Source organism: Enhydra lutris, unplaced genomic scaffold (genome assembly GCF_002288905.1).
Source record: "Enhydra lutris kenyoni isolate GAN:26980312 unplaced genomic scaffold, ASM228890v2 scaffoldscaffold20, whole genome shotgun sequence".
In the NCBI taxonomy this organism is placed as follows: Eukaryota; Metazoa; Chordata; class Mammalia; order Carnivora; family Mustelidae; genus Enhydra; species Enhydra lutris.
This window is the reverse complement of record NW_019154104.1, coordinates 33,321,584-33,345,834: the sequence shown is the minus strand read 5'-3', so window position 1 is coordinate 33,345,834 and position 24,251 is coordinate 33,321,584. Positions and strand designations below refer to the sequence as shown.

General features: G+C 68.8%; 1 protein-coding gene across 1 annotated transcript in view; it reads left to right on the top strand.

Annotated features, from left to right (window-relative positions):
- The window catches only part of LOC111148619 (jagged 2), a 31,164-nt gene extending 8,373 nt beyond the window's left edge, over window positions 1-22,791 (top strand). The window contains exons 2-26 of the mRNA XM_022505343.1: window positions 195-545; window positions 7,866-7,923; window positions 9,411-9,662; window positions 9,816-9,876; window positions 13,766-13,896; window positions 13,991-14,110; window positions 14,292-14,405; window positions 14,566-14,679; window positions 14,832-14,945; window positions 15,023-15,069; window positions 15,215-15,385; window positions 16,199-16,349; window positions 16,521-16,670; window positions 16,763-16,876; window positions 17,073-17,186; window positions 17,264-17,377; window positions 17,562-17,678; window positions 17,951-17,978; window positions 18,063-18,148; window positions 18,471-18,584; window positions 18,689-18,804; window positions 19,168-19,416; window positions 19,825-19,956; window positions 21,011-21,167; window positions 21,424-22,791. Coding sequence (XP_022361051.1) covers window positions 207-545; window positions 7,866-7,923; window positions 9,411-9,662; window positions 9,816-9,876; window positions 13,766-13,896; window positions 13,991-14,110; window positions 14,292-14,405; window positions 14,566-14,679; window positions 14,832-14,945; window positions 15,023-15,069; window positions 15,215-15,385; window positions 16,199-16,349; window positions 16,521-16,670; window positions 16,763-16,876; window positions 17,073-17,186; window positions 17,264-17,377; window positions 17,562-17,678; window positions 17,951-17,978; window positions 18,063-18,148; window positions 18,471-18,584; window positions 18,689-18,804; window positions 19,168-19,416; window positions 19,825-19,956; window positions 21,011-21,167; window positions 21,424-21,911 — 3,651 coding nt within the window. The 5' untranslated portion in view covers window positions 195-206 and the 3' untranslated portion in view covers window positions 21,912-22,791. The remainder of the gene's footprint in view (window positions 1-194; window positions 546-7,865; window positions 7,924-9,410; window positions 9,663-9,815; window positions 9,877-13,765; window positions 13,897-13,990; window positions 14,111-14,291; window positions 14,406-14,565; window positions 14,680-14,831; window positions 14,946-15,022; window positions 15,070-15,214; window positions 15,386-16,198; window positions 16,350-16,520; window positions 16,671-16,762; window positions 16,877-17,072; window positions 17,187-17,263; window positions 17,378-17,561; window positions 17,679-17,950; window positions 17,979-18,062; window positions 18,149-18,470; window positions 18,585-18,688; window positions 18,805-19,167; window positions 19,417-19,824; window positions 19,957-21,010; window positions 21,168-21,423) is intronic.
- The last annotated feature ends 1,460 nt before the right edge of the window (window positions 22,792-24,251 follow it).

Here is a 24,251-nt window from a genome sequence, read left to right as displayed (position 1 = left end):
GGTGAGCGGGGGGCGCGGACGGGGCGCACCGGGCCGCCCCTCGGGGCCGGGCAGCACCGCCGCGGGCGCCGGTGCTTGCGGCCCTCGAGGCTGCGCGCCGCGGCGGGGGCTCCGGGCGGGTCCCCCCGCGCCCGCGTCCGGCGGCCCGACCCCGGCCCGCGCCTCCACGCGCTCTCGCTCTGCCTTATTTTTAGGCGGCGCGGCCCATGGGCTATTTCGAGCTGCAGCTGAGCGCGCTGCGGAACGCGAACGGAGAGCTGCTGAGCGGCGCCTGCTGTGACGGCGACGGCCGGACGGCGCGCGCGGGGGGCTGCGGCCACGACGAATGCGACACGTACGTGCGCGTGTGCCTCAAGGAGTACCAGGCCAAGGTGACGCCCACGGGGCCCTGCAGCTACGGCCACGGCGCCACGCCCGTGCTGGGCGGCAACTCCTTCTACCTGCCGCCGGCGGGCGCCGCGGGGGACCGGGCGCGGGCGCGGGCCCGGGCCGGAGGCGACCAGGACCCCGGCCTCGTCGTCATCCCCTTCCAGTTCGCCTGGCCGGTACGTGCCCCCTCCTCCCCTCCCCCGGCGCCCGCCGCCCCTCCAGCACCTGCGGCGGGGCCCTGCGTGCCGACTGCGCGCACCCGGGCGGGGCGGGGCCGGCAGGGGGCGCCGCGCGGCGGGGCCAGCCTGGGGCGCGTGCTCCGTGGGGCCCGGTCCGCGCCTGGCCACGTGGGCGCGCGGGGGTCGCGGCAGGGGCGGGGCGGGGCGGGGGGTGGTGGCCGCGGCCCGCGTGCGCGGCGTTCTGCGGCGTGTGCCTGTGTCTCCTTGCGCGTGTCTGTCTTGGGGCGGAGTGGGGGAGGCGAGGCGAGGCGAGGCGCGGCGCCCCGGGCCCGGGCAGGCCGCGGAGGCATGTGCGCGGCGCGTGCTGGGGCTGGTCTGGGGCAGGCCCTGGCGGAGCCGCCCCGGGCCCGTGGCCAGCCTTCGCCCGCCCTGCCGTTTCCTGGATGCCCGAGGGTGGAGGTGGGGGGCAGCTCGGGTTGGCGCCCGGGGACCTGGGCCCCCGAGGACCCAACGTGGAAGCGTTGGCGCAGCCCTTGCTGCTGGCCCGGGACCCTCCTCCTCCCCCGCCGCACCCCGGAGAGGAGACGGCCCTGGTGTGATCTTCTGTGGCATCATCCCTCCGTGCGCTTTTGGTTTTGTTTGTCCTTTTTTTGAGGGGGGGGGCTAGGGCATGCCAGACAGGCAGGAACCATGGGCTTGGGACTGCTGGGAGGGATGGGGTTCAGCCCTGTGGACTGCTCTGGGGCAGGCAGGAGATGTGCCCAAGCAGCTGGGTGGGCCTGCCCAGCCCCCCCTCCCCACCCATGCCTGAGCTGGGCAGCTTTCTGAAGCAGAGCTTGCCCCCTCCCCCACATACAAGGTCCCAGCGGCAGTCCTGGGTGGGGCAGAAATGACAGACGACCTGGAGAGGTACTCCCCCCGCCCCCCCCATGCAGGAACTGGCCAGGGACAGCTAGGGTGGGCTTGGGAGAGGATCTGTGAGCAGGGAGGGGCTGGACTAGGGTGCTGGGGTGATCGGCCACCCAGCCTTCTAACCGAGGACTTCTGGCTGGAGCGGCTGGTGAAGGGCACCAGAAATGTGTCCACCTGGTACTCTGGGCCCAGGAGAGGCTGGGAGTTGAGCTGGCCAAGCTGGCCAAGGTTGGGCCAGGAGGACCCACCCTGTGGAGGGCTGGGCCCCCTGCCCCGACCTGGGCTCTGGGTCTCGTGCTGATGCTTTTTCCTAAGCTCAGACCAGATGGCCTTGCACGCTTCCCCATCCTCGCTCCTTTCGGGGCTCCGAGCTCTAGGAGGATGGCCAGGGTCCCCTCGAGACAGGGCACCGCCCCTGCCTGCCTGACTGGCGTCTGGGTCTCCCTTGACCTCCGGGCCTTGGGTGGGAAAGGCGTCCCTGATGGAGGAGGCAGAGGCAGGCCTGGGAGGGCCCCAGGCAGTTACGATAAGCTCAGCCCCCTCGTCCTCACAGCGGGGCAGGCAGGTCTGAGCAGAGCCCGCAGCCTGTCATCTGCGCTTGGGCCCGAGCCAGCGCGCTCCAGAACGCTACCTGAGGATGAGTTTTCTGCTCGAGCTGGCACCGGCCGGGGTGGGGGCAGGGAGGCCTGGGAGGAATGCGGCGGGGCCAACGCATGCCCCTCACGGCTCTTGGCCCCATGGGCTGGCCTGGTTTGGAACGGGACAGGGCAGGCCCTCGCCTTCCTGGGAGCCCTGGAGTCTGGGCAGCCGCCCTTGGGACCTCTTCTTGTCCTGCTGTGAGCTGCTTCCCCAGGAGGGGCTCGGGCTCCGGCGGCCAGGGCGGCGGGGCAGCGGCCTGTCTGGGGGCAGCTCCTGTGTCTGCTGCCCACCGGCCGCGCATCCCGGCTGCTGGGTGCCTGGCCGGCCTGTGACGCCAGCGCCCTGGTATTTCCGCTCCCCGCGGCCGCGCGGCCTGGGTTTGCTGCAAGTCCCGCTCCCTCCGTGAGCTGGGGCGCACTGGAAACGGTGTTTGGGCTTCCTTGGGGAGGGTGGGGGCGGGGGCGGGGGCGGGTGGGCTCTGGCCAGGGAGCAGCTTGCGCTCTGGGGCTTCTGGGAGTAGGTGGTGTGAGGAGGGCCTCGAAAGTGGCCGGAGGGGGCAGGGGGGCGCTGCGGGCGGGTGTGGGAAGTGGCGCCTCTTGCGCCCTGCCTGTGCCCCTGGAGGCTGGAGGCCAGGGAGCTCGTCTGGGCTCTGCTCCCCCGAACGCCCCTCGAGTTGCCGTTGGCCAGTCCCGAACCCTCCCGCGCCATGAGCGGGTCCCCCGGGCTGTGCTGTCTGCGGTGTGTCGTTCCGGGCTGGGGTCAGGCTCTGTATCAGGAGAGGAGTGGGCCCCGGGTTTGGGATGCGGGGAGGTCAGGGCAGAGCCGCTGGTCATCTCCTGACCTGCCTCACAGATGCCCCGTGCCTCCTCCTGGCCCCCCAGGAATTCAGTGACCCCCCTCATTGGCCCAGGCACCTAGCTGATAGTCGACGGGACGGATACCACGCCTGGTCATGTGTGTGCGCGTGCGTGTGCATGCCTCTGTGCGTGTGTCTGCGTGTGTGCTTTCTCTGGGTGTGGTAGGTAGCCAGTGGAGGGTCTGGAGGGGCCTTGTGGGTGCGGAACTCCGAGGGGCTGGCTGATGGAGGGGTCCTGTAGCAGCCAGGGCCCCGTCCTGAGGGAGGGGCCAGCGGGAGGCGCATCCTTTCCTATTGGGCCAGGCCGTGGTACCCGGGACCCCACCCCTAGGTGTCCATTGTCGTGTGCACTGTGGGTCCTAGGGGAGGGCTGTGCGTGTGTGGACAGACCCTGACAGGGCTGCCAGCTGAGATCTCGGGCCACACAGCAGGTTCTGGGGCCCCGCTTTCCCATCTGTGAAATGGGGCCATGAGGGGATCTCATGAAGGGAACGGCGCCACAGGGTGCAGGCTCGGGCTTGGGGGAGCCTGCAGGCTGACTCCCCGGCCTGTGGCATCTCCTCTCCCCCCAGTGCCCCGTGGAAGGCCAGGGTCCCTGAGGGGCCGCAGTGTGCTCCAGGCTGTGTGTGGGGTCGTGGGCCAGTTAGGGAGGATCTGGTGGGTACTGAGCACGGGGCCTGACTCTGTTGTGGCTGGAGGCCATGGGAGCTTGTCAGCTGCGAGTGTCCCCCCAAGATGGGCCGGGCTGGGGTCTGTGGCTGGGGGCGCCTGAGCTGCCCTTGGTGGTGTGAGACACCGTCCTGCCTGTGCTCCCCGCCCCTCCTGAGGAGCACAGGGCTGGGGTGGGCCCTGGCCCCCACCCCAGACCCCACCCCAGACCACCCCAGAGCACGCTGGGGCCCCCCACAGGTGACCTTCCCACACCCTGGGAGGGGCCGGGAATGCTGGCTGGCCACACCCGGCTCTGCACCTTGTCACCCACTTGGTGTCAGGAGTTTTGTTTGTGGCTGTGGCGTGGGGACAGCAGGGCAGAGCTGGACGGGCGGCCCCAGCCAGGGGAGTGCTTGCCTGCGGACTGGAGGCTTTGTCCTTAGACCTGGAGGGGGGGTCTGGGTGGCAGGCTGGAGCGGGACAGCCCTGCTGGAGGGTCCGTGGCAGGGCGCCACAGGACAGGCTGCGGTTTTTAGGGTCTCCTTCAGCTGTTCTGGGGTCATCTAGATGGGGTTGCGGGGGGCGGTCTGGCCCAATGAAGGGGTTCTCAGGGGAGCCAGGCTGGGTGACAAGCGTCTCTAACCTCCAGGTTGCGCTGGGGTCCCCATCCCCAGACCCCCGGGTGAGCAGACCCCGGGTAAGGAAGGTTTGTGTAGTACCAGCAGATTGTGGGCTGTGCTCGAGGGGTCCTACAAGGTCCACGTGACAAGGCGTGGGGAGACAAGATGTGGGGGGACCCTGGGCTGAGGTGAACCACCCGGCAAGGCCCTGGCTGCTCTCTGGTGTGGAGTGTGGGTGTCTGGGTTCCTGTGTGGGGTGGACTTGCGATCCCTTCCTCCTGCTGAGCCTTGGGGAGAGGTGGCCCCCTCCCCTCTCCCTGGGGACAATGGCGGCAGAGGCCCGGGCTTCTCCAAGGCTCAGGTTTCAGGAAACGTATCTGTGCTTATAGAGCTCCTGGCGCCGCACTCTGCCCCGCGGGGGGCTGGGCTGTGGACGCAGGGTGCCATGGGAGGAAACCAGGTTGGAGCCCGGGGACTCAGCGGTGGCCCCGGGGGCTGTGCTGGGCCTCCTTGGCCGTGGCGCGCCCCGGGCCCTGGGCGTGCAGCGTAGGTCCCACCCAGGTCTGCCCAGGACCATTCGTGTGTCTTTGGGCTGCTGCGCCGCGTTCCTGTGTAGGATCAGACGAAGCGTGTGGACCTGGCCTGGGGAGTCTGGGCTGGAGAGAAGGTGGTCAGGTGGTCGGGCTGGGGGGGTCCGCCCTCGAGGTGCAGGTGGGTCAGGACGGTCTTTCCGGAAGAGGCGTGGCTGGGCGTCCTGGGACTCAGGCCAGTTCGCCAGGGGGCTGCTCAGCATCAGGCAGGCAGGCGGCCCAGCGGAGGCGGGGGACTGGGGCTGCTCCACGCTTGCTGGGGAGGTCCTCAGCCGTCCCCACCGGGCTCTTATTGCCCTGGCCCAGCCCTGGAGCCTCAAGGCACCCAGGAGGCCTCCAGTCCAGGCCTGTTGCCTCTCCAGCCCTCTGGGAAGTTGGGGTTGACAAAAGCCTGTCCTGGCCGGTGGCTCGCAAGTCGGGAAGCACGGGGACCAGAGCTCGCTGTTCAGAGGGGAAACTGAGTCTTGGGGCCTGGCCTGTAGGAGGGGAGGAGGCCCGGCGCGGGGGGAGGGACACCTGCCAGCTCAGGTTCTCTCTGGATGACTCCCTGTGGTGCGAGTGTGGGGAGCCCAGCTGGCGGGCGCTGGGGCCCTTTTGGGTGGGCGGGTGGGGGCATAGGTAACTGGAGCCCGGGGCGCAGATACAGGCGGTGGTAACCCTACCTGAGCCGCTGGCGAGGTGCTCCCTGCTCGCCCTGCTAGAGCCCAGGTGCTTGTCTTGCTGGCGTCCTCCATGCCCGCCCTCGCAGCCCACTCTGCACAGGGGCCTGTCTCAGGTCTCCCGGACCCACCAGCAGCCTCTGCTCAGCTCTGCCTTGGCGACCACACGCCATCCGACCCCGCTCCCTCTGTCCGCGTGCCATGCTCCTCCAGCCCCGCGGGCCTGCCGTGCTGTTCGGAGTGCTTTCCCCATCTCAAGCTCTCCCTCTCCAAGGCCTGGCCCCACCCCTGTTTAGAACAACCCCGCCCCCCCAGGTCCCCGTTGACCCATCTGCTAGTGGCAGAGCCACGCCTGGTGCTTGCTCCATGAGTGAATGATCAGAGTGGGGCCTGGGAAGGAGCTGGGTGGGCCCTCCAGCTGTCACCAGGACTAGGAATGGCCAGGGGAAGGCTGGCCCAAGAGTAGCATTCTTGGCAGAGGGAGGGAGCTGTGTGTGCAAAGGCCCTGGGGCAGGGTGGGCAGGCTGAGATGCGGGCACAGCAGGGGCTGGGGGACTGCAAGGAGGGTGAGAGCCACGGGGAGCTCCGAGGGGGTTCTGAACCTTGGGGAAAACACAGAGCCCTGGGGGTTGTTGGGGCTCCCGTGGGCAGGGGTGTGGAGGCCCCACTGGCTGTAGGGAGCTGGCCAGGCAGTGGCCATGGGGAGTGCATTTATGGGAGACTCGAGAAGTGGGACTGAGCCTGGAGATAGCCCGACATGGCAGGGAGTGTTCTAGAAGGGTTCCTGTCTGTGCTCCGGGGTGGGCATGAGGTGCTGTGAATCTTCCTGGGGCATCTGGGGGGCTGTGCTCAGGGCAGGGTCAGGAGGGTGCATAAGGCATACAGCCCTGTGGGTGGGCCAGTGTGTCCTGGTGCTGTCTCGCTGCAGCGACAGTCACAGGCCTGCAGAGGGGTCAAGGAGAGGGTCCCTAAAGTAGGGCCGTGCTTGGGCACCTGGAGGTGGTGGGAGTGGTTGGTGTGGCCGACCGTAGGAGTGGGGCTGGGGCCCAGGGAGGCCGCGGCCGGCCGTGGGAGTATGGCCAGGGTCCAGGGAGGCCGTGAGAGCGGGGCCGGGGTCCAGGGAGGCCGTGGGAGCGGGGCCGGGGTCCAGGGAGGCCGTGGGAGCGGGGCCGGGGTCCAGGGAAGCCGCGGCCTGTCTGCCGCAACTGTGTACCAAGGGCGGGACCCAAAGGCTGGGGTCCGCGTGTCAGGGGAGTGGCCCTCGGTGCTTGGCTGTGAAGCATGTTCTCCCTGGCATGGCCATACTGCAGGCCCAGGAGACGGGGGCGCTGAGGGCGGGGATGAGGCTGGCCTCGCCAGTGCGGTCCCCCTTTTTGGGGGGAGGCCAGCCAGCCTGGGACCACAGAGGTGGCCCTGTGCTGTGGGCCCCCAAACCGGGGCATCAGGGCCAGAGGGAGGGGTGGCCAGCATGTTCACGGCTGGGCTGGAAGTGCGGAGCAGCTCGTGTCAGGGAGCCCCGGAAGGTCCTGGCCAGGCGAGCTGGGCCTCGCCTCCTGCTGGAGCTTGTGGCCCGGGCTGACACGGGTGGGGCCGCTTGCTGTCTCTGGTTACTCTGTGGGGAGGGTGGGTTCTGAGGTTGCTGGGTGACATGAGCCCGCCCCATCATCCTGGGAGGAGGGAGTGTGGGGAACAGCCATGGGCAGTCCCTGGACCTCGGTTTCCCCATCTGTGCAGCCAGGGCCCCTCCCTGCTCCTTCTGTCCTTAGGAGGAGGCGGGCCTGTGGCCTGTGTGTGTTGCACTGGGCACCTGCTCTAGTCTGGGGGCTCTGCGGGGACTGTGCCCTCCGTCCTCCATCCCCAGGGCCTGGTGGGGGGAAGCTGGGGTGGTGACAGGCCGTTGTTCCTCTTGGGCCTCTGCTAGCAGCAGGACCTCGTGTGACAGGCCCCAGCGAGTGGCCTGGGGGCGCTCCCCCCAGACCCTGGGGGGGGGGTACCCAGGGGACCCTGGTCTGGGGCCGCTCACTTGGGCTGTGCCAGGCCTCAGCCTACCGCTCTGCCCGGGTCCCTCTCCCTTTTCTCCGTGCCAATCAAGCCGGTCCAGCCGGCTGGGTGTGGGCTGCTGGGATGGCAGGAGCTCCAGTCCCCAGAGCCTTCGTGACCTGGAGGCACAGCCTCCCTCCTCTGGGTCATTTTGGGGTCTCTTGGGATATGGCATGAGGCTGCTGCTCCAGGCAGAGGGGTGAGGTGGCGGTGGGTGCAGAGGACAGACCCTCACTGAGCCAGGGGCAGGCTTGGGGGCACGGGGAGGCGGGTGCAGTGGCCAAGGCTGGGATGCGGTAGGGTGGAGGCAGGGGTGCGGCTGGCTCCTCACTGCCGTTCTGTGTGTGCAGCGCTCCTTTACCCTCATTGTGGAGGCCTGGGACTGGGACAACGACACCACCCCAGATGGTGAGTTCGCTGGGAGCTGGGTGGCTGGGTAGGCTGCTGCCTGTGGGGCCCCCTCAGGGCACAGGGAGGCTGACCCCCATTAGCCAGAGAGATGCCTGTGGCCAGATTCCTTGCCCTTTGCCTGCTGGGGACAAGGGCCCCGGTCCCAGGAAGGCTGCCCCACCCTCAAGGATCTAGTGCGCTGTGTCCCTCTTTGCCCTGGCTGCTAGGGAGCTCTGCCGTGTGTGCCCTGCAGAGCTGTGCCCGTGTCCCCCCCGTCTTGGTTTCATTCTTGCTGTTCTCCTGATGAGCACGCTCTCCTGAGGCCGTGTCAGGCACCTGGTGGCCTGAGTGCCCCGAGAGGCTCGCTCTGCCTCCGTGGCCCCTTCTCTGCCTGCCTGTCCTGGATGGGGCTTGAGGGCCCCTCCCTGAGGCTCACGTGCTAGCTGGCCAGCCTGCACACGGAGTCTTTGGGCCCCGTGGTGACAGGGCAGGGGCTGTGTCCGTGGACAAAGCAGGAGGGCAGGGCAGCGAGCCGTGTGTGCGAGCAGCATGGGCTCGTGTGGTGCAGGAGTGGTGAGGTTAGTGAGGCCAGGTCCGGTGGTGGAGGCTGTATGGGCCACCGCGAGGACGCTGGCTCTTCCCTGGACGCTGGAGGGCTCGGGCTGCTGCACGCAGGATGCACTGGAGGCCTGGGATGGAGGCTGGTGTGGACACGGCTGTGAATCCCACAGGTGGCGGGGTGCTGGGCCCAGGGGCAGCCTCGGGGGGGAATGGGTCTCTGGCCACGGCAGAGTCCACGTGGAGGCACAGGGTTTGCTGCTGGGCTAGACCTTTGTTGGGTCGGGGGCTGGCAGCACAGAGGGGCCCCCGGGGGGATGGCTGCTCTGTGGTCGAGGGCAGTGTCACCAGGGTGCCGAGGCAGGCTGAGCCCCAGGCCCCGCCGATGAGGATGCTGGGGCCTGGAGGGGCCAAGCTGGGGGCAGTGCTCAGAGGACACCAGGCAGGTACAGGGACAGGCTGGCAGGCACTTTGGCCAGACGGGCTCTGGGGGAGGGTGAGGGTGTGAGGCCGTGTCTGGAGAGGCTGGAGTGGGCGATGTCGCCAGCTTAGAGCTGCGGAGGCCCAGGTGCCCGGCACCCCTGGGCCGTGGAGCCGGGAGCAGCGCAGATGGGTACGGGGCTGTGGGGCAGGGTTTCACGAGCCGCTGTGCCCAGGGTGGTCAACCTGCCCGCTCGGCCCCTCGGGCCCAGTGGGTGCTTCTGCCGCGAGGCCGGGCTGCTCGAGCTCCGGGCCCAGGCGCGTCTCAGGGCGAGAGAAGGCTCTTCCCGGGACGGGGGCCGTGCTCGCTGCTGGGGGCGGCCCTGCGGACAGAGGGAGAGGGAGGGCAGCCTTGCAGAGCTGCGGCCCCGGCCCCCCTCCCCCCGGCGGCCCGGCCCGTGTCCCTGCTGCCCCCCAGCTCCCCGGGCAGGCAGCCTCGGCCCGGCTGACTCTGCCGCCCCCCCAAGAGGAGCTGCTGATCGAGCGGGTGTCGCACGCGGGCATGATCAACCCCGAGGACCGCTGGAAGAGCCTGCACTTCCGCGGCCACGTGGCCCACCTGGAGCTGCGCATCCGCGTGCGCTGCGACGAGAACTACTACAGCACCACGTGCAACAAGTTCTGCCGGCCGCGCAGCGACTTCTTCGGCCACTACACCTGCGACCAGTACGGCAATAAGGCCTGCATGGACGGCTGGATGGGCAAGGAGTGCAGAGAGGGTGAGCGGCCGGGCCGGGGCGCGAGGGGAGGTGGGGGGCGCGAGGGGAGGTGGGGGGCACGAGGGGAGGTGGGGGGCGCGAGGGCCGGTGGGGGGCGCGAGGGCCGCACACCTCCCCCGGGGCTCCGCGGCTCACGCGCCCTCCCTGTTCCAGCTGTGTGTAAGCAAGGATGCAGCCTGCTCCACGGGGGCTGTGCCGTGCCCGGCGAGTGCAGGTGAGTGGCCGTCCTGCCCTCGGGGCCCCCGCCGGGGGCTCGGCTGGACCCTGCCGGCTCCTGGGTCCTCCTGCCTCGGGGGCCCCCAGCTGGCTCCCCTGCACGCCCCCCACGCACCCTGGGCCCCATGGCTGAGCGGGACAGCGGGGACCCGGGCCTTGCTCTCGTGTCACTTGTGGTCAGCACAGGGCCGACAACCGTCGTCGTGCCTGGGCGGTGGCTATGCAGGGCGCTTCTGTGGGATGGCGGGACAACAGGCCGGGGAGGTGGCCAGGGCGATCCCACCTAACTCTGGGGCCAGGAGCTGGCCAATGACCGGTGCCCAGAGCACAGGAGTCACCGAGGGCATGGGTGGGCATGGAGAGAGGCTGAATGTGGGAGTGGGACATGAGCAAGAAGAGGGGTGCTGGAGGGGCTGGGGTGGGGTGAGAAGGACCAGGGCAGCTGCTGTGTGGGAAGAGCCAAGTGGGGAGGCTGCTGCAGGGCTGGGAGGTGGTGGGCGAGGACCAGCAGGAGACGGGGAGGTGGGTGGGCCCCACAGGCATCCTGGAGTGGATTGTTTTAAAGATTTTATTTATTCATTTGACACAGAGAGAGAGTTCACAAGTAGGCAGAGAGAGAGGAGGAAGCAGGCCCCCCGCCAAGCAGAGAGCCCCATTCGGGGCTCGATCCCAGGACCCTGAGACCATGACCTGAGCCGAAGGCAGAGGCTTAACCCACTGAGCCCCCCAGGTGCTCCCTGGAGTGGGCTTGAAGAAGGGCTGGGAAGGAGAGCTGGGGGCAGGAAGGACCCCAAGTCTGCTGCGGAACTGCTGAACGGCAGAGCTGCCATGACTGAGGCCAGACTGCCTTGGGCAGAGGAAGAGAGGTGGTGTGGGGGAGGGGGTCACCGACGTCTCTCTGATCCTGGGAGACACCACCAGAAAAGAGGAGTGGTGTGACCCAAAACACATGGGCTGGGCCGGGGGTCGTACGGTCACTGGGAGAGGACATGGGACAGGCTGGGGGTCGTGGGGTCACGGGGAGAGGACATGGGACAGGCTGGGGGTTGTGGGGTCACGGGAGATGACAGAGGATGGGCCGGGGGTTGTGGGGTCATGGGGAGAGGACAGGGATGGGTTGGGGGTCGTAGGGACACTGGGAGAGGACACAGGATGGGCCAGGGGTCGTGGGGTCATGGGGACAGGATAGGGACCAGCTGGGGGTCATAAGGACACCAGGAGAGGACACAGGATAGGTTGGGGGTCGTAGGGTCACGGGGAGATGACAGAGGATGGGCCGGGTGTCATGGGGTCATGGGGAGAGGACAGGGACTGGCTGGGGGTCGTAGGGATACTGGGAGAGGACACAGGATGAGCTGGGAGTCCTGGCGTCACCGGGAGAGGACACGGGACGGGCAGGGGTCATGGGGATCCAGGAGATAAGATGGACGGGGTGCTGGTCAGGGCACCCGGGGAGGGAGAGGTCTGGGTGTCTCCTATAGGCAGGGAACCGCTGCAGACCTTGAGCAGGGCCTGGGTGGGGGGCAGTGGGGGGAGGGGGCTGCGGGGAAGCTTGTTGCCCCTGTTGGGGACAGGGGAGCAGAGCCGCTGGAGGTGCCGGGCGGTGTGAAAGCCAGGGTGGGCTCCAGGGATGCACAAGGACGGCCTGGGGGCCGGGGGACCCGGTGGAGGCTCTCGGCGAGTCCTTCAGAGTGGAAGGAGTGAGGGAAGCGCTGCCCCAGCAGGGGCTCGTGGGCCCCAGAACCTCACCCTGGGGGGCGGGTTGCTGTCCTGAGTGTCTCCTGGCGAGGACAGTGAGCCCAAGTAACTTGTCTGGGGGCAGCTCGTGCTGGTTTGGGAGCTGGCCAGCTCAGGAGACAGGAAGGAGGGGTGGGGACCCCTCTGCGTGTCCTGTGGTGGCTCTGGCCCGGGAGGTGGCACGAGGAGCCGCCCGGCCTGCCCCAGGGCAGGGAGGCAGAGGCAGGCTTCCCCTGCGAGGGCAGAGGTTGGAAATGGGGAGGGGGTCCCTGACTCGGCCCCCGTACGTATCTCATACAGTGAGTGGGCCTCTGGGTGGTGCAGGGAGCACGGCTGGGGGAAGGGGGCCCCTGGTGGGCAGGAGCCTGGCCCAGGGCTGCTTCATGTCTTGGGGGTACGCACACCCAGGCGTCAACCCTGGGTGGCATAGGAGGGTACCAGACTGGCTGGCTGCCTGGAACAGAGCCATACCTTGCAGCCTCGCTCTCTGATTTGTGTCACGGGCGTGAGCCTGGGGACTCTGGGCAGCTGGGGCCAGGGGGTCAGGTCCCCGGGAGGTGAGCACTGCGGGGCTGGGTCCCAGGCAGCACACTGTGGCCTGCTGCCCGAGTGCCTGCCCCTCCCTCATGCTGGGCCTAAGGAGCCAGGGCGGGAGGGAGGGAGGTGGGAGGGAGGTGGCTCTCCTGGCTCCCCTTCCCCCTGCTGCTCAGGGCCCCAGGAGCCATAGGTGTGTCCCGCCCACTCGGTGGGGGAGGCCCAGCTGCCGCGGGTGGCTCAGGGCTCAGGTTTCAGGACCGGACACCCCCCACCGGATGCTGCTGCGGAGATGGGCCTGCCTTCCTGCCGCCTCCTCCCTGGGCTTCTGGAGCCGCAGGCCAGGGAAGCTGGGGGGGGGGGGGCGGCGGCTGGTGAGGGCTGCCCCACCCAGGGCTGAGAGCACATCCTCAGGGCCCACGGGGGTCTGGCTGCTGTGCTTGGCCTCATGGCATCCTGGTGGGTGACCCAGCAGTGGGTTCCTCACAGCACCTAGAGGGCGGGTTCCCTGGGGGACGTGCAGCTCTTGTGCCTCCGGGCACGTCTGGGCGGGATACTGGAGCCCGGTGTTCCAGTCGGGGCTTCCCTGTGGCCTGCGGCTGAGCCTGGCCGCGGCCCTTGGCCGCGGGGCTCGGGGCAGCCCAGGCAGGGGCTGTTGGCTCCTCCTCACAGAAGGAAGCTCTCGCAGGTGGCGGCGTGGAAGGGACTTTGCGACAGGAGACTTCCTTTCCTCAGCGCCTTCTGGTTCTAGGAAGGGGTCCCCGGGGGGTCCTGTCCAGGGCCTGGAGGGCAGCCTTCTGGTCCCCAGGGAGTCTGCTGCAGGACGATGGACAGCAGTGCCCCCGAGTCAGGCTGAGCTCCAGGCCCTTGGAAGGCCTGCCCCACTGGGAGTGGGACCTGCATGAGAAGCCTGGGTGCCCTTTGTGCCCCAGCCGACTGTCTCTCCTCTTGAAGGGCTTCCCAGAGAGAGTCTTGGCCCATCGCTGGAGGCAGGGCCAGGCCTTGGGGTCGTGGCTTTGGAGCCAAGCAGCCTCTCTAGGCCATTTGCCAGGGACGGGTGACTCTTCCTGGGTCAGGAGCAGCCCCATGTGGGGCACTTGCTATGGGCCTCCGTGTCCCCATCTGTGAGGTGGGGCCCTGATGGGGATCCATGGGGAGAGAGTTCCTGTCCTTGAGTTCCAGGTGAGGTCGCACACGGTGCCCGAGGTCTCAGAGCCAGGGCCGAGCCCGGAGCCCTCTCCTGACGTCCCACCGGCCTGCCTGGCTCCGGGTACGACCCAGCCGGTGGCACCTGGCGAGCTGGAGCTGGCATGCCCGTTCCTGGGGTCCCGGCGGGACCTGCCTTTCTTGGCGCTTGCTCTTGGGGCCCTGCTCCAGGGTGAGGCCTGAAATAGCTCAGGGAGGAGTGGCTGGGCAGCTGCGGCCGGCCATCTGAGGCCAGCGGCCGGGAAGTGCCCATGAGGGTGCCGTCATCCCCACCTGGCCCGGGGCCGGCTCCGCTTCAAAGGCTGGGGCCGCCAGCCCTGGGGGTGGCCCGTGAAACTCTGCGCCTGCGTCCAGAGCCAGCCTGGAGCCTCCCCCACCGCTGCGGGCCTCACACTCCCGGCCTCCCGCAGATGCAGCTACGGCTGGCAGGGGCGGTTCTGTGATGAGTGTGTCCCGTACCCCGGCTGTGTGCACGGCAGCTGCGTGGACCCCTGGCAGTGCAACTGCGAGACCAACTGGGGCGGCCTGCTCTGTAACAAAGGTAGCGACGGCCGGCCGGCCCGAGCGCGACGCCCCGTGGGGAAGGCGGGCGGCGGGGGGCGGGCGGGCCTCTGAGGACCCTGCCTCGCCCCCAGACCTCAACTACTGTGGCAGCCACCACCCTTGCGTCAACGGGGGCACGTGCATCAACGCCGAACCCGACCAGTACCACTGCGCCTGCCCGGACGGCTACTCGGGCAAGAACTGTGAGCGGGGTACGTCGGCCACCGGCTGCTGGCTTTGGGCTGGCGGCTGGCCGGCCTGGCGGGGAGCCCCATGCCTCTGGCCTCTTGGTGTGGGAGGCCCTCCCTAACCCCCACCCTGGGGCCTCGGGGAAGGTGGGGAGCCGGGGCTCCACACGCCCAACCCCCACGCCCGCCTCTGGTTCCCATGCAGCTGAGCACGCCTGCGTCTCCAACCCATGTGCTAATGGGGGCTCTTGTCACGAGGCACCCTCTGGGTTCGAGTGCCGCTGCCCGTCAGGCTGGAGCGGGCCCACCTGTGCGCTTGGTGAGTGCCCACTCGCACGAGATGGGGGGCTCCGGACTGGCCTCTGGGAGCCAGGATGGGGCAGGGTGGTTGACGCCTGATAGCCCGGGGAGGAGGGACAGGCCCACGGCCGCCTTCCCCGCAGCCCAGCCCCCACGCCTCTCCCTCTGTCCCTGCACAGACATCGACGAGTGCGCCTCCAACCCCTGCGCGGCGGGAGGCACCTGCGTGGACCAGGTGGACGGCTTCGAGTGCGTCTGCCCCGAGCAGTGGGTGGGGGCCACCTGCCAGCTGGGTAAGGGTCCCGCGGGGCTGGCGCATGCATGGCCTGTGTGCTGCGGGCATGCTGCTGCTGCGGCTGCTGGGGCTGCTGGGGCTGCTGGGGCTGCGGGCGCAGGTGTGCGAGCAGGGGGCGCTGAGCCCCATCGCCCCCCTTCTCCTCCGCAGACGCCAATGAATGTGACGGGAAGCCGTGCCTTAATGCTTTTTCTTGCAAAAACCTGATTGGTGGCTATTACTGTGATTGCATTCCGGGCTGGAAGGGCGTCAACTGCCATATCCGTCAGTATGGGGGGCGGTGGCGGGGGTGGGGCTGGGCGGCTCAAGGACCCCTTTGTGACCCCGCCCCTTGTCCCCAGACATCAACGACTGCCGTGGGCTGTGTCAGCACGGCGGCACCTGCAAGGTGAGACGCGGCCCCTGCCCTGCCCGCGTTGGGGAGGGCCACGGGGTGGGTGCTGCCCCTGGGGTGGGAGGGGTGGCCTCTGGAAGCTCACCCCCCTTCTCCCCACCCCCTTCCCCGTCCCCCGCCTTTCCTCCCCCTGCGCCAGGACCTGACCACCGGCTACCAGTGTGTGTGCCCACGGGGCTTTGCTGGCCGGCACTGCGAGGTGCGGCTGAACGCGTGTGCCAGCGACCCCTGTCGTGGAGGCCTCTGCGAGGACCTGGTGGATGGCTTCCGCTGCCACTGCCCCAAGGGCACCTCCGGGCCACTGTGCGAGGTGAGGCCCAGGCTGCGGCCCCAGGAGCCACAGGGCACAGCGTCATCCCCAGGCCACCCCAGTGAGCGGGACAACCTGCAGGTGGGGTCGGCCATACAGAGATCCTGGGCTCCGTTCTGGATGGAGACCCGGCCCCAGAGCCATGGGTGAGCGGGGGCAGGGGAAGGGTCACAAGGTCACTCTCATCATGACAAGTGCCTCCTGCTGGGGTGGGCTGGCTGCCCAGGTGGCCGGAAGGGTCTTGATGCAGTAGAGCACGGGAGCAGCGTCAAAGAGGGGCCCTGGGGTGGGACGGGGTGCCTGAGGGTGGGTGTGTCCCTCCTCCTTGGCGCCTCACAGCCCCACCTTTCTCTGACCTGCCCTGGCCTTTGGGGGTACAGGACACCAGGGTCAGGGCTCCTGACCAACAGGCTTCCTGGGGCCCTTGGTAGAAGTTCCTCCCCCAGCTGTGGAGCCGGTGGTGACACTTTTGGGAAAGCCCCGCATGCTGGACCCAGGGCGGCTGTGCTGGTTGGGGAGGGGGTAAGGAGCCGGCTTTCCTGCCAGCAGGAGGGGCGAAGGCCGGATGCTGCCTGGTGAGCCAGAGGAAGCGGGGCCGCCTCGGAGCAGAGGGTGGTGGGAGGGGCCTGGTGACCTGCAGGTGTTTCCGTCCAGCTGACGGGCCTGGACAGTCTCGGATGGGCGGTCCTGCAGGCTCTGGCGGCAGAGGCCTGGGTGTGCCGGCGGAGCGGGGGCCCCGGGCCTCCAGGAGTCCTCGTAGGGACCACAGGGGAGGCGGGGGACTGGGCCCTCACGGATGCTCCCGCCCCACAGGTAGACACGGACTTGTGCGAGCCCAGCCCCTGCCAGAACGGGGCCCGCTGCTACAGCCTGGAGGGCGACTATTACTGCGCGTGCCCCGACGACATGGGCGGCAAGAACTGCTCGGTGCCCAGGGAGCCGTGCCCGGGCGGGGCCTGCAGAGGTGGGCGGGGCCTGCAGAGGTGGGCGGGGCCTGCAGAGGTGGGCGGGGCCCGCAGCCGGGGGCTGGCGTCCGGGGGCGGGGTCGCGCCCGAGGCCAGACCCCTGACTTTGGGGTGGGGTCGGGGCGGGTGCGGGGCGACCTGGGCGCCCTGACCGCGCCCCGTGTGCGCAGTGATTGACGGCTGCGGGCTGGAGGCGGGGCCCGGGGCGGCCGGCCTGGCGCCCGGCGTGTGCGGCCCGCACGGGCGCTGCGTGAGCCTGCCCGGGGGGAACTTCTCCTGCGCGTGCGACAGCGGCTTCACGGGTGCCTACTGCCATGAGAGTGAGTGGCCGCGGGCCGGGGCGGGCGGGCGGGGCGGGCCCCGGGACCCCCTGCTCACCACCCCCCACCCCCCCAACCCCCCCACCCCGCAGACATCGACGACTGCCTGGGGCAGCCGTGCCGCAACGGGGGCACGTGCATCGACGAGGTGGACGCCTTCCGCTGCTTCTGCCCCAGCGGCTGGGAGGGCGAGCTCTGCGACACCAGTGAGTGGGCCCGCGCCGCCCGGTGGGTCCCGTGCCCAGTGGGTCCCGGCTCTGGGTAGTTGGCGCCCGAAAGGGACCTGGACGGGGTGGGGGGCGTGCCCTGCAGGTGTCTCTGGCCCCGCCTCTCTTGCTCTCCCCTGCCCCCAACCCCCACCCAGCGCCGGCGACCCCCGCTGACCGGCGTCCTCGCCCCCAGATCCCAACGACTGCCTTCCCGATCCCTGCCACAGCCGCGGCCGCTGCTACGACCTGGTCAACGACTTCTACTGCGCGTGCGACGACGGCTGGAAGGGCAAGACCTGCCACTCGCGTGAGTGCCCCTGGGCCCCTGGCGCACAGGGGCGCCGCTGCCGCGGGCATGCGCACTGAGCAGCCGTGTGCCCACAGGCGAGTTCCAGTGCGATGCCTACACCTGCAGCAACGGCGGCACGTGCTATGACAGCGGGGACACCTTCCGCTGTGCCTGCCCCCCGGGCTGGAAGGGCAGCACTTGCAACATCGGTGGGTGAACGGGCGGGGGAGGCGGGTCAGGCACCACAGTCCCCCAACCGCGCGCCCCACGACCACCCGCCTGGCCTCCTGCCCCTGGTCCCGTCTGCCCTGGCACCTCAGGATCTGCAACAGAGGCTCCACGCAGGCCCACGGGCAGACCACAAGGCCCCCTTCTCCCCTCTCCCCTTCACAGCCCAGAATAGCAGCTGCCTGCCCAACCCCTGCGTGAACGGGGGCACGTGCGTGGGCAGCGGGGACTCGTTCTCCTGCATCTGCCGGGACGGCTGGGAGGGCCGCACCTGCACGCACAGTGAGCTTGTGGGCGGGGGCTGCGGAGGGAGGCCCTGGGGGGTGGGCGACAGCCTGGGGGTGGGAGCCCGGGCCTCATGACCCGGCCCCCTAGACCGCTGCTCGCAGCTGTCTGCCAACGGGACACGTCCTCCTGGAGCTAGCTGCCCCGGGCCCCACCGCCCTCGGCCTCCCCGCCCCGCGTCAGCGGGCCGGCACGGACGGTGTGCGCAGGCCTGGCTGGGGTGCGGGGCGGCGGAGGTGTTGCCGACCTTCCTCTCTCTTCTCGCGCAGACACGAACGACTGCAGCCCCCTGCCTTGGTGAGTGGCCGCCCGGAGGCCGGCTGACCCCGGGGAGCTCGGCCTGCGGGGGGGCCTCCCTGAGACCTGCTCTCTGCCCCGCAGCTACAACGGCGGCGTCTGCGTGGACGGCATCAACTGGTTTCGCTGCGAGTGTGCGCCTGGCTTCGCGGGTCCCGACTGCCGCATCAGTGAGGGGCCCCGGGGGGTCCTGGGGTGGGAGGGGCCAGGCCCAGCCCACCCGGTCCCTCTGTGCAGCTGGGGCGGCCCTGTGACAGCGGCGGTCCCCGGGGTCTCCCGGCACGCCCTGTGCCAGAGGCGTGCACAGGAGGACGGGGCAGGCGCTTGTCAATGCCCTTGACCACTGGCAGAGCCCCTGAGGGGCACACTGGTCAAGACCGGGGCTGGCGGGGTCCCCACCACTTGCACGGTCTCCGATGCTGGCCTGAGCGTCCTCCTGGGCCCCGTATGAGGGCACTGGCCCCCCTCACTGAGCCGCCACTTTCTCCGCAGACATCGACGAGTGCCAGTCCTCGCCTTGTGCCTACGGGGCCACGTGCGTGGACGAGATCGACGGCTATCACTGCAGCTGCCCGCCGGGCAGGGCCGGCCCACGGTGCCAGGATGGTAGGTAGAGGGCACCGGCCCCGGGGGACCATGCCACCAGGGGCATGGGGAGGACCTGGCCTCTGGGCCCGGCCTGCAGACGCCCCCAACTCCTCTTCCCGCAGTGATTGGATTTGGGAGGCCCTGCTGGTCGCAGGGGGTGCCCTTCGCGCACGGGAGCTCCTGGGTGGAGGACTGTAACGGCTGCCGCTGTGTGGACGGCCGCCGGGACTGCAGCAAGGTATGGGGGTCGCCCGTGAGCCTCCCCCTGGCCTGGGGGCCCCGGGGGCTACCGCTGGGAGGCTGTGGGGGGCCGCGTCCACCCCCTCCGCTGGGCCTGCTGGGAGGGATGCTCCGGGGCAGGCCCTTCCTCTCATGTAGCTGGGTAGACGGGGAGACAGAGCTGGCGGCTCTGCCTGGCCTCTTCCTTCCTGGGGCACACCCCGCTCCAGGGCAGGCCCGTCCTTATTCTGAGTCCGTCCTGGGAGGCTGTGGTGGGGCAGGGCACCCTGGGCCTCGCCGACCGCAGCCGTGTCTATCTCTCCTGCACGGTGCCCGTGTTGTCTGTGCGCCTGCGTCTGTGCTGTGTGTGTGCCTGACCCAGGTGTGGTGTGGGCGCAGGCCTTGCCTGCTGGCTGGCCGCCCTGACACCTTGAGCGCCCAGTGCCCGCCGGGGCAGCGGTGCCGAGAGAAGGCCCCAGGCCAGTGCCTGCAGCCGCCATGTGCAGCCTGGGGGGAGTGTGGCCCCGAGGAGCCCCTGCTGCCCAGCACCCTGTGCCTGCCGCACTCCAGCCACCTAGACAACAACTGTGCCCGCCTCACGCTGCACTTCAACCGCGACCAAGTGCCGCAGGTGAGTGGTTGGAGGGCGGGCACACCGACCGGCTGCGCAGGGAGTCGGGGCCTGTGGGGTCCAGAGGAGGGAGGGTTGAGCCCCGTGTGCACTTGGGGTCTAGGGAGGAGGCTGAGGACCAGGCGAGGCCCCCTCCCGCCTCGGGCCTGCAGGTAGCTCCCCTTCCAGCAGGGAAGGAGGATGGGGCCGTGGGGGCACCGCCAGGCCTCACCCACCCTGACTTGGGCTGGCGGTCTGCTTGCTGGGTGGGCTAGGAAGTCAGCTCCCTCCTGGACCCCCGATCCCTGGTCTGCTCCTCATGGGGCCCAAGGTGTGACCTGCCATGTGCCTGTGGGGCCAGCAGGAGGATGGGCCGCCTCGGGTCCGTGCCCCCAGGACCCCACTCACGTGCTGCTTGTCCCCACGCAGGGCACCACCGTGGGCGCTATCTGCTCTGGGATCCGCGCCCTGCCAGCCACAAGGGCAGTGGCCCGGGACCGCCTGCTCGTGCTGCTCTGTGATCGGCCGTTCTCAGGGGCCAGCACAGTGGAGGTGGCTATGGTGAGTACTAGGCGAATGGCTCGTCACTTCTGCCCGCGTCCCTTTTCCAGAGTCCCGTTCTGTCTCTCTTCTTGGGAGGTGCTGGGGACAGAGGCCCAGGCCAGGCTTGTCCCCAGGTGGTTGGAGGCAAAGGGTGACCCATGGACCCAGGACTTTGTTCCTGTGTGCCTGTACCTTGGGGGTCCGGGACACTCTGTGCCCTCACTGGGAGCTGGTGGGGCCAGGCTGGGTCAGGTCACCCGTCCCGTCTGCCATAATGAAAGACAGGTCCGGGGCAGCAGGCAGAGAGCAGGGAAAGCTGATCTGCAGGTCAGGGGCGTGGAGGGAAGGTACCGGGAGGCGGGGTCCTCGGAGCCCAGGCCCAGCTGCAGGAACAGGTGCCAGGAGCCACCCAGGGCCGGCTCGCAGGCCGGTGATGTCGCAGGCAGTGTCGACAGAGTGGTGGCTGTGACACGGGACTTGGCTCCCGTCCCGTCCATGGTCTGAGGCCGTGGAGGCCAGGGCTCTGGGCAGGGGTCTGTGGAGCTGTGGGAGGCCCCCAGGGTCTGTGGTTGAGGCTCAGTGGCAGCGCGGAGGGGGAAGACCAGGGTCCGGGGTCCAGGGTGGACGTAGTAGGGCGTGGCAGGGGAGGGAGGGGAGAAAAGGCAGGGCGGTTCCTCAGGGCACCGGCCGCTTGCCACCGTGGGCTTGTTGGGCCACGGAGGCAGGGGCGGGTACTGGGGCCAGGGATGTGTGCACAGAACCCTGGAGTCCTCGGGCGCGGCCAGTGGGGCTGGTCGCCTGCCTGGGAAGGACAGCTGTGCTGGTCCCAGATGCAGGTGGTCCGGAGGGAGGGTGGGCAAGGCCACACCCGCCCCCTCGGAGCCACGTGGTCCGGGCCAGGCCTGCTGCAGGCGTGTTGTCCGGCCAGTGTCCCCCAAGAAGCCCCGGGGCCCCCAGCCACCTGCACCCTCTTGGCCGCCAGCCTTGGCGCTCCCCGGTCTGGGCACGGGGCGGGCAGGCCGTGCTGGCGCCTGTGGCGAGCGGGGCCTCTCTGTGGTGTCTTCCCCCACAGTCCTTCAGCCCTGCGAGGGACCTGCCCGACAGCAGCCTGGTCCAGAGCGCCGCGCACGCCATCGTGGCAGCCATCACCCAGCGGGGCAACAGCTCGCTGTTCTTGGCGGTCACCGAGGTCAAAGTGGAGACGGTCGTCGTGGGCAGCTCTTCCGTGGGTGAGCGAGGGGGCCTGGGCCTAGTGGGACTCATTCCCGCACACGTGGCTCAGAGGGACGGGGCCAGGCTGAGCGCAGGTGGCGGGGGGCTGCTCGTTCCTGGGCCCCGTCCCCTCCCAGTGGCTGCCCCCTGCACCTGCTGTCCCAGCCCCTCCCCTGGGTCCCTCCCCCTCAGGCAGGAGCCAAAGGACGGGCATCCCAGGCCTGGGCGTGTGCCCGGTCCCCGCACCCGGCCAACCTGCTCGTGCCCCCCCAGGCCTGCTGGTGCCGGTGCTGTGCGGTGTGTTCAGCGTGCTGTGTCTGGCGTGCGTGGTCATCTGCGTGTGGTGGACCCGCAAACGTAGGAAAGAGCGGGAGAGGAGCCGGCTACCACGGGAGGAGAGCACCAACAACCAGTGGGCCCCCCTCAACCCCATCCGCAACCCCATCGAGCGGCTGGGCGGTGGCGGCCTGTGTGGGGGCCACAAAGACGTGCTTTACCCGTGTAAGAACGTCACGCCCCCGCCGCGCAGGGCGGGTGAGGCGCTGCCGGGGCCCACGGGCCGTGGGGATGGCGGGGAGGAGGACGAGGAGCCCGGCCGCGGCGAGGGAGACTGCCTGGAGGCCGAGAAGTTCCTCTCGCACAAATTCACCAAAGACCCCAGCTGCTCTCCTGCAAGGCCGGCCTCCTGGGCCTCAGGCCCCAAAGTGGACAACCGTGCGGTCAGGGCCGCCAGTGACTCGCGCCGCGCCGGCAAGGAGTAGGGCGGTCTGCGGCAGGGCCGGGGCCCAGGACCACCGCAGCCGTAGGAGGCCGAGGCCGTGTGCATAGTTTCTTTATTTTGTGTAAAAAAACACCAAAAACCAAAAACAAATGTTTATTTTCTACGTTTCTTTAACCTTGTATAAATTATTCAATGACTGTCGGGCGGAGAACAAGGAGTATTCTCGGATACTTGCTATTTTTGTAACGTTTCTGTGTGTCGCCCGCGCTGTGTGGCAGGAGAGAGCAGAGGGTGTCTGTGTCCCCACCAGGTTGTCTGTTACCAGCGGTGGTGCACTGTTTACAGAATCTTCCTTATTATTCCTCATTTGGTGTCCTCAGTGGCTCCAGGCCAAAGAGCCAGTGGGACGCTTGGCTGTTGGCGTGGCCCGTGGCGTTGGTAGGACCCGTGGCTGACAGAGTGGCCTGTGGTCGTTGGTGTGGCCTGTGGCTTCGGTGGGACCGGTGGCTGTCAGTGTGGTCCGTGGCGTTCGGTGGGACAACCCAGGGCTACTGGTGTGGCCCGTGGTGTTGGTGGGACCGGTGGTTGACAGTGTGGCCCGTGGTCGTTGGTGTGGCCCGAGGCTGTCGGTGGGACCTGTGGTGTGTGGCACGGCCAGCGGCTGTCGGTGGCACCTGTGGTGGTCAGTGGGGCTCGAGGTCCTCGCAGGGGCCCACGGGCAGACGCCGGCCCGCTTCCGCCTGGGGCCGTAGAGATCTTTCAACTGTGTTTCCGGAAGTGCCCTTCCCGACTGCTCTGTTCTCCCCGGGACGGGGGCAGAATCGAAGCTCGCGACAAGTGCCTTCACACAGACCCTCCCCTCGCAACTGTCAGCGTCCGTGGGCTCCAGGCCGCTGCCCACCTGCCGGCCCCAGCCCCCTCCTCGCGAAAGTGCGTTTTTGTAAATATGTACATATTAAATGAATCACTCTGTATATTTGATTTAATAACTTAAATGTTTTGGCCTTCCTCGTTCTCTTTGGTGCTGTTCCTTGTTATCTGGAGGTGGGCAGGGTGGAGCGCCGGGTCGCGTGTCGGGCCACGTGGCCATGGTGGCCACAGGTAGGGAGATGGTTCCCCCGGGCGCCTGAGGCCATGAACATGTCGCTGTCCTGTGTGGTTGACACGGGCTTGGGGGAAGCTTTCCGGGAAGTGGGGGGGAAGGAGGTGCTCTACAGTCCCCACTGAAACTGCTGAAAACAAAAAAAAAGCTTTATAAAACCCTTTAAAGTTGCTTATCCATTAAAAGCTCTTAAAGTTTTAGGAAATTCCCAAGTCAAGCCTTGAGAGAATGAAAACACGAGGCTGGTGGCTGTGGTCGGTCTGGGTCAGTGTGGCTGGCCGGTGGCGTGGCGGCGGGCCGTGGGAGACCCACCCAGATGCCACCGTGCAGCGAGCTCGCACTGTTTGCTCTCCCTCGAGGGAGCGGGTGGGCACAAGCCAAGGGGCAGAGCCAAGACCCGGTGTTGGTCAGCAGCGGGAGGACACGACTGCAGATGGCCCGGAAGTGGGCTGTGAGGGGTCGCGTGTTTCCTGCTGCACGGGGACGGGTCCCACAGCCGTCTGGTCACCGGTTCCCCAGGGGCCACGTGAGGAGCGGTCGGTCTCTCGAAGACCCAGCTGGCCCGTCTGCTCCCGTGCCATGTGCGAGGCCAGGTCTGCAGGAGACCCTGCCCTCCGGATGGGGACAGGGCAGTGGCAAGCCCTCATCCCGCTTACCTCCAGGGGCTCGGATCAGGTGGGATGAGCCGGTGGGACGTCTGCCTCTGAGAAGGCTTGGTTTTGGCCCAACCCCTGCAGACGTGGAACGCAGGCCCCTTGGTGCCTGGTCGAAGTCCGTGCAAGTGGCTTCTGTTCTAGATCTCTAAGTGCATCAGAAGTCACATTTCAAGGTCAGGGAGCAGGCCCCTCGGAGCAAACCCAGCACTGCAAGCAGAGTCATCGGAAGGAGCCCACCCGGCGCGCCAGGTGCAGCCACGGTCGGCCCAGGCAGGAGCCACACGTGCTCCCAGGGTCGAGAAAGGAACAAAGCTCAGCCTGGGCCTGCGGGCGGAGTGTTGAAGGGAAGCAGCCAGCATCGCCGTGTGCGCCGGCAGGGCCATGAGTGGGCCACCCTCCACCGAGGCGCTGGGTCTCAACACCCCCCGTGGCCTCAGACGGCTCCTGGCGGGAGCTGGGATGCATCTGCAGCCAGCCACCTGCCTGGTGAGCGGCACCTTCCACGTCTCCGGAGGGCCGTGCTTCGCTGTGGCAGAGCGTGCTGCTGCCCCCCAGACTGCACTGTGCCAAGGATCTCCACGGGGCGCCAGCCATGCTGCGCCGGAAGACGGTTGGGCTGTGG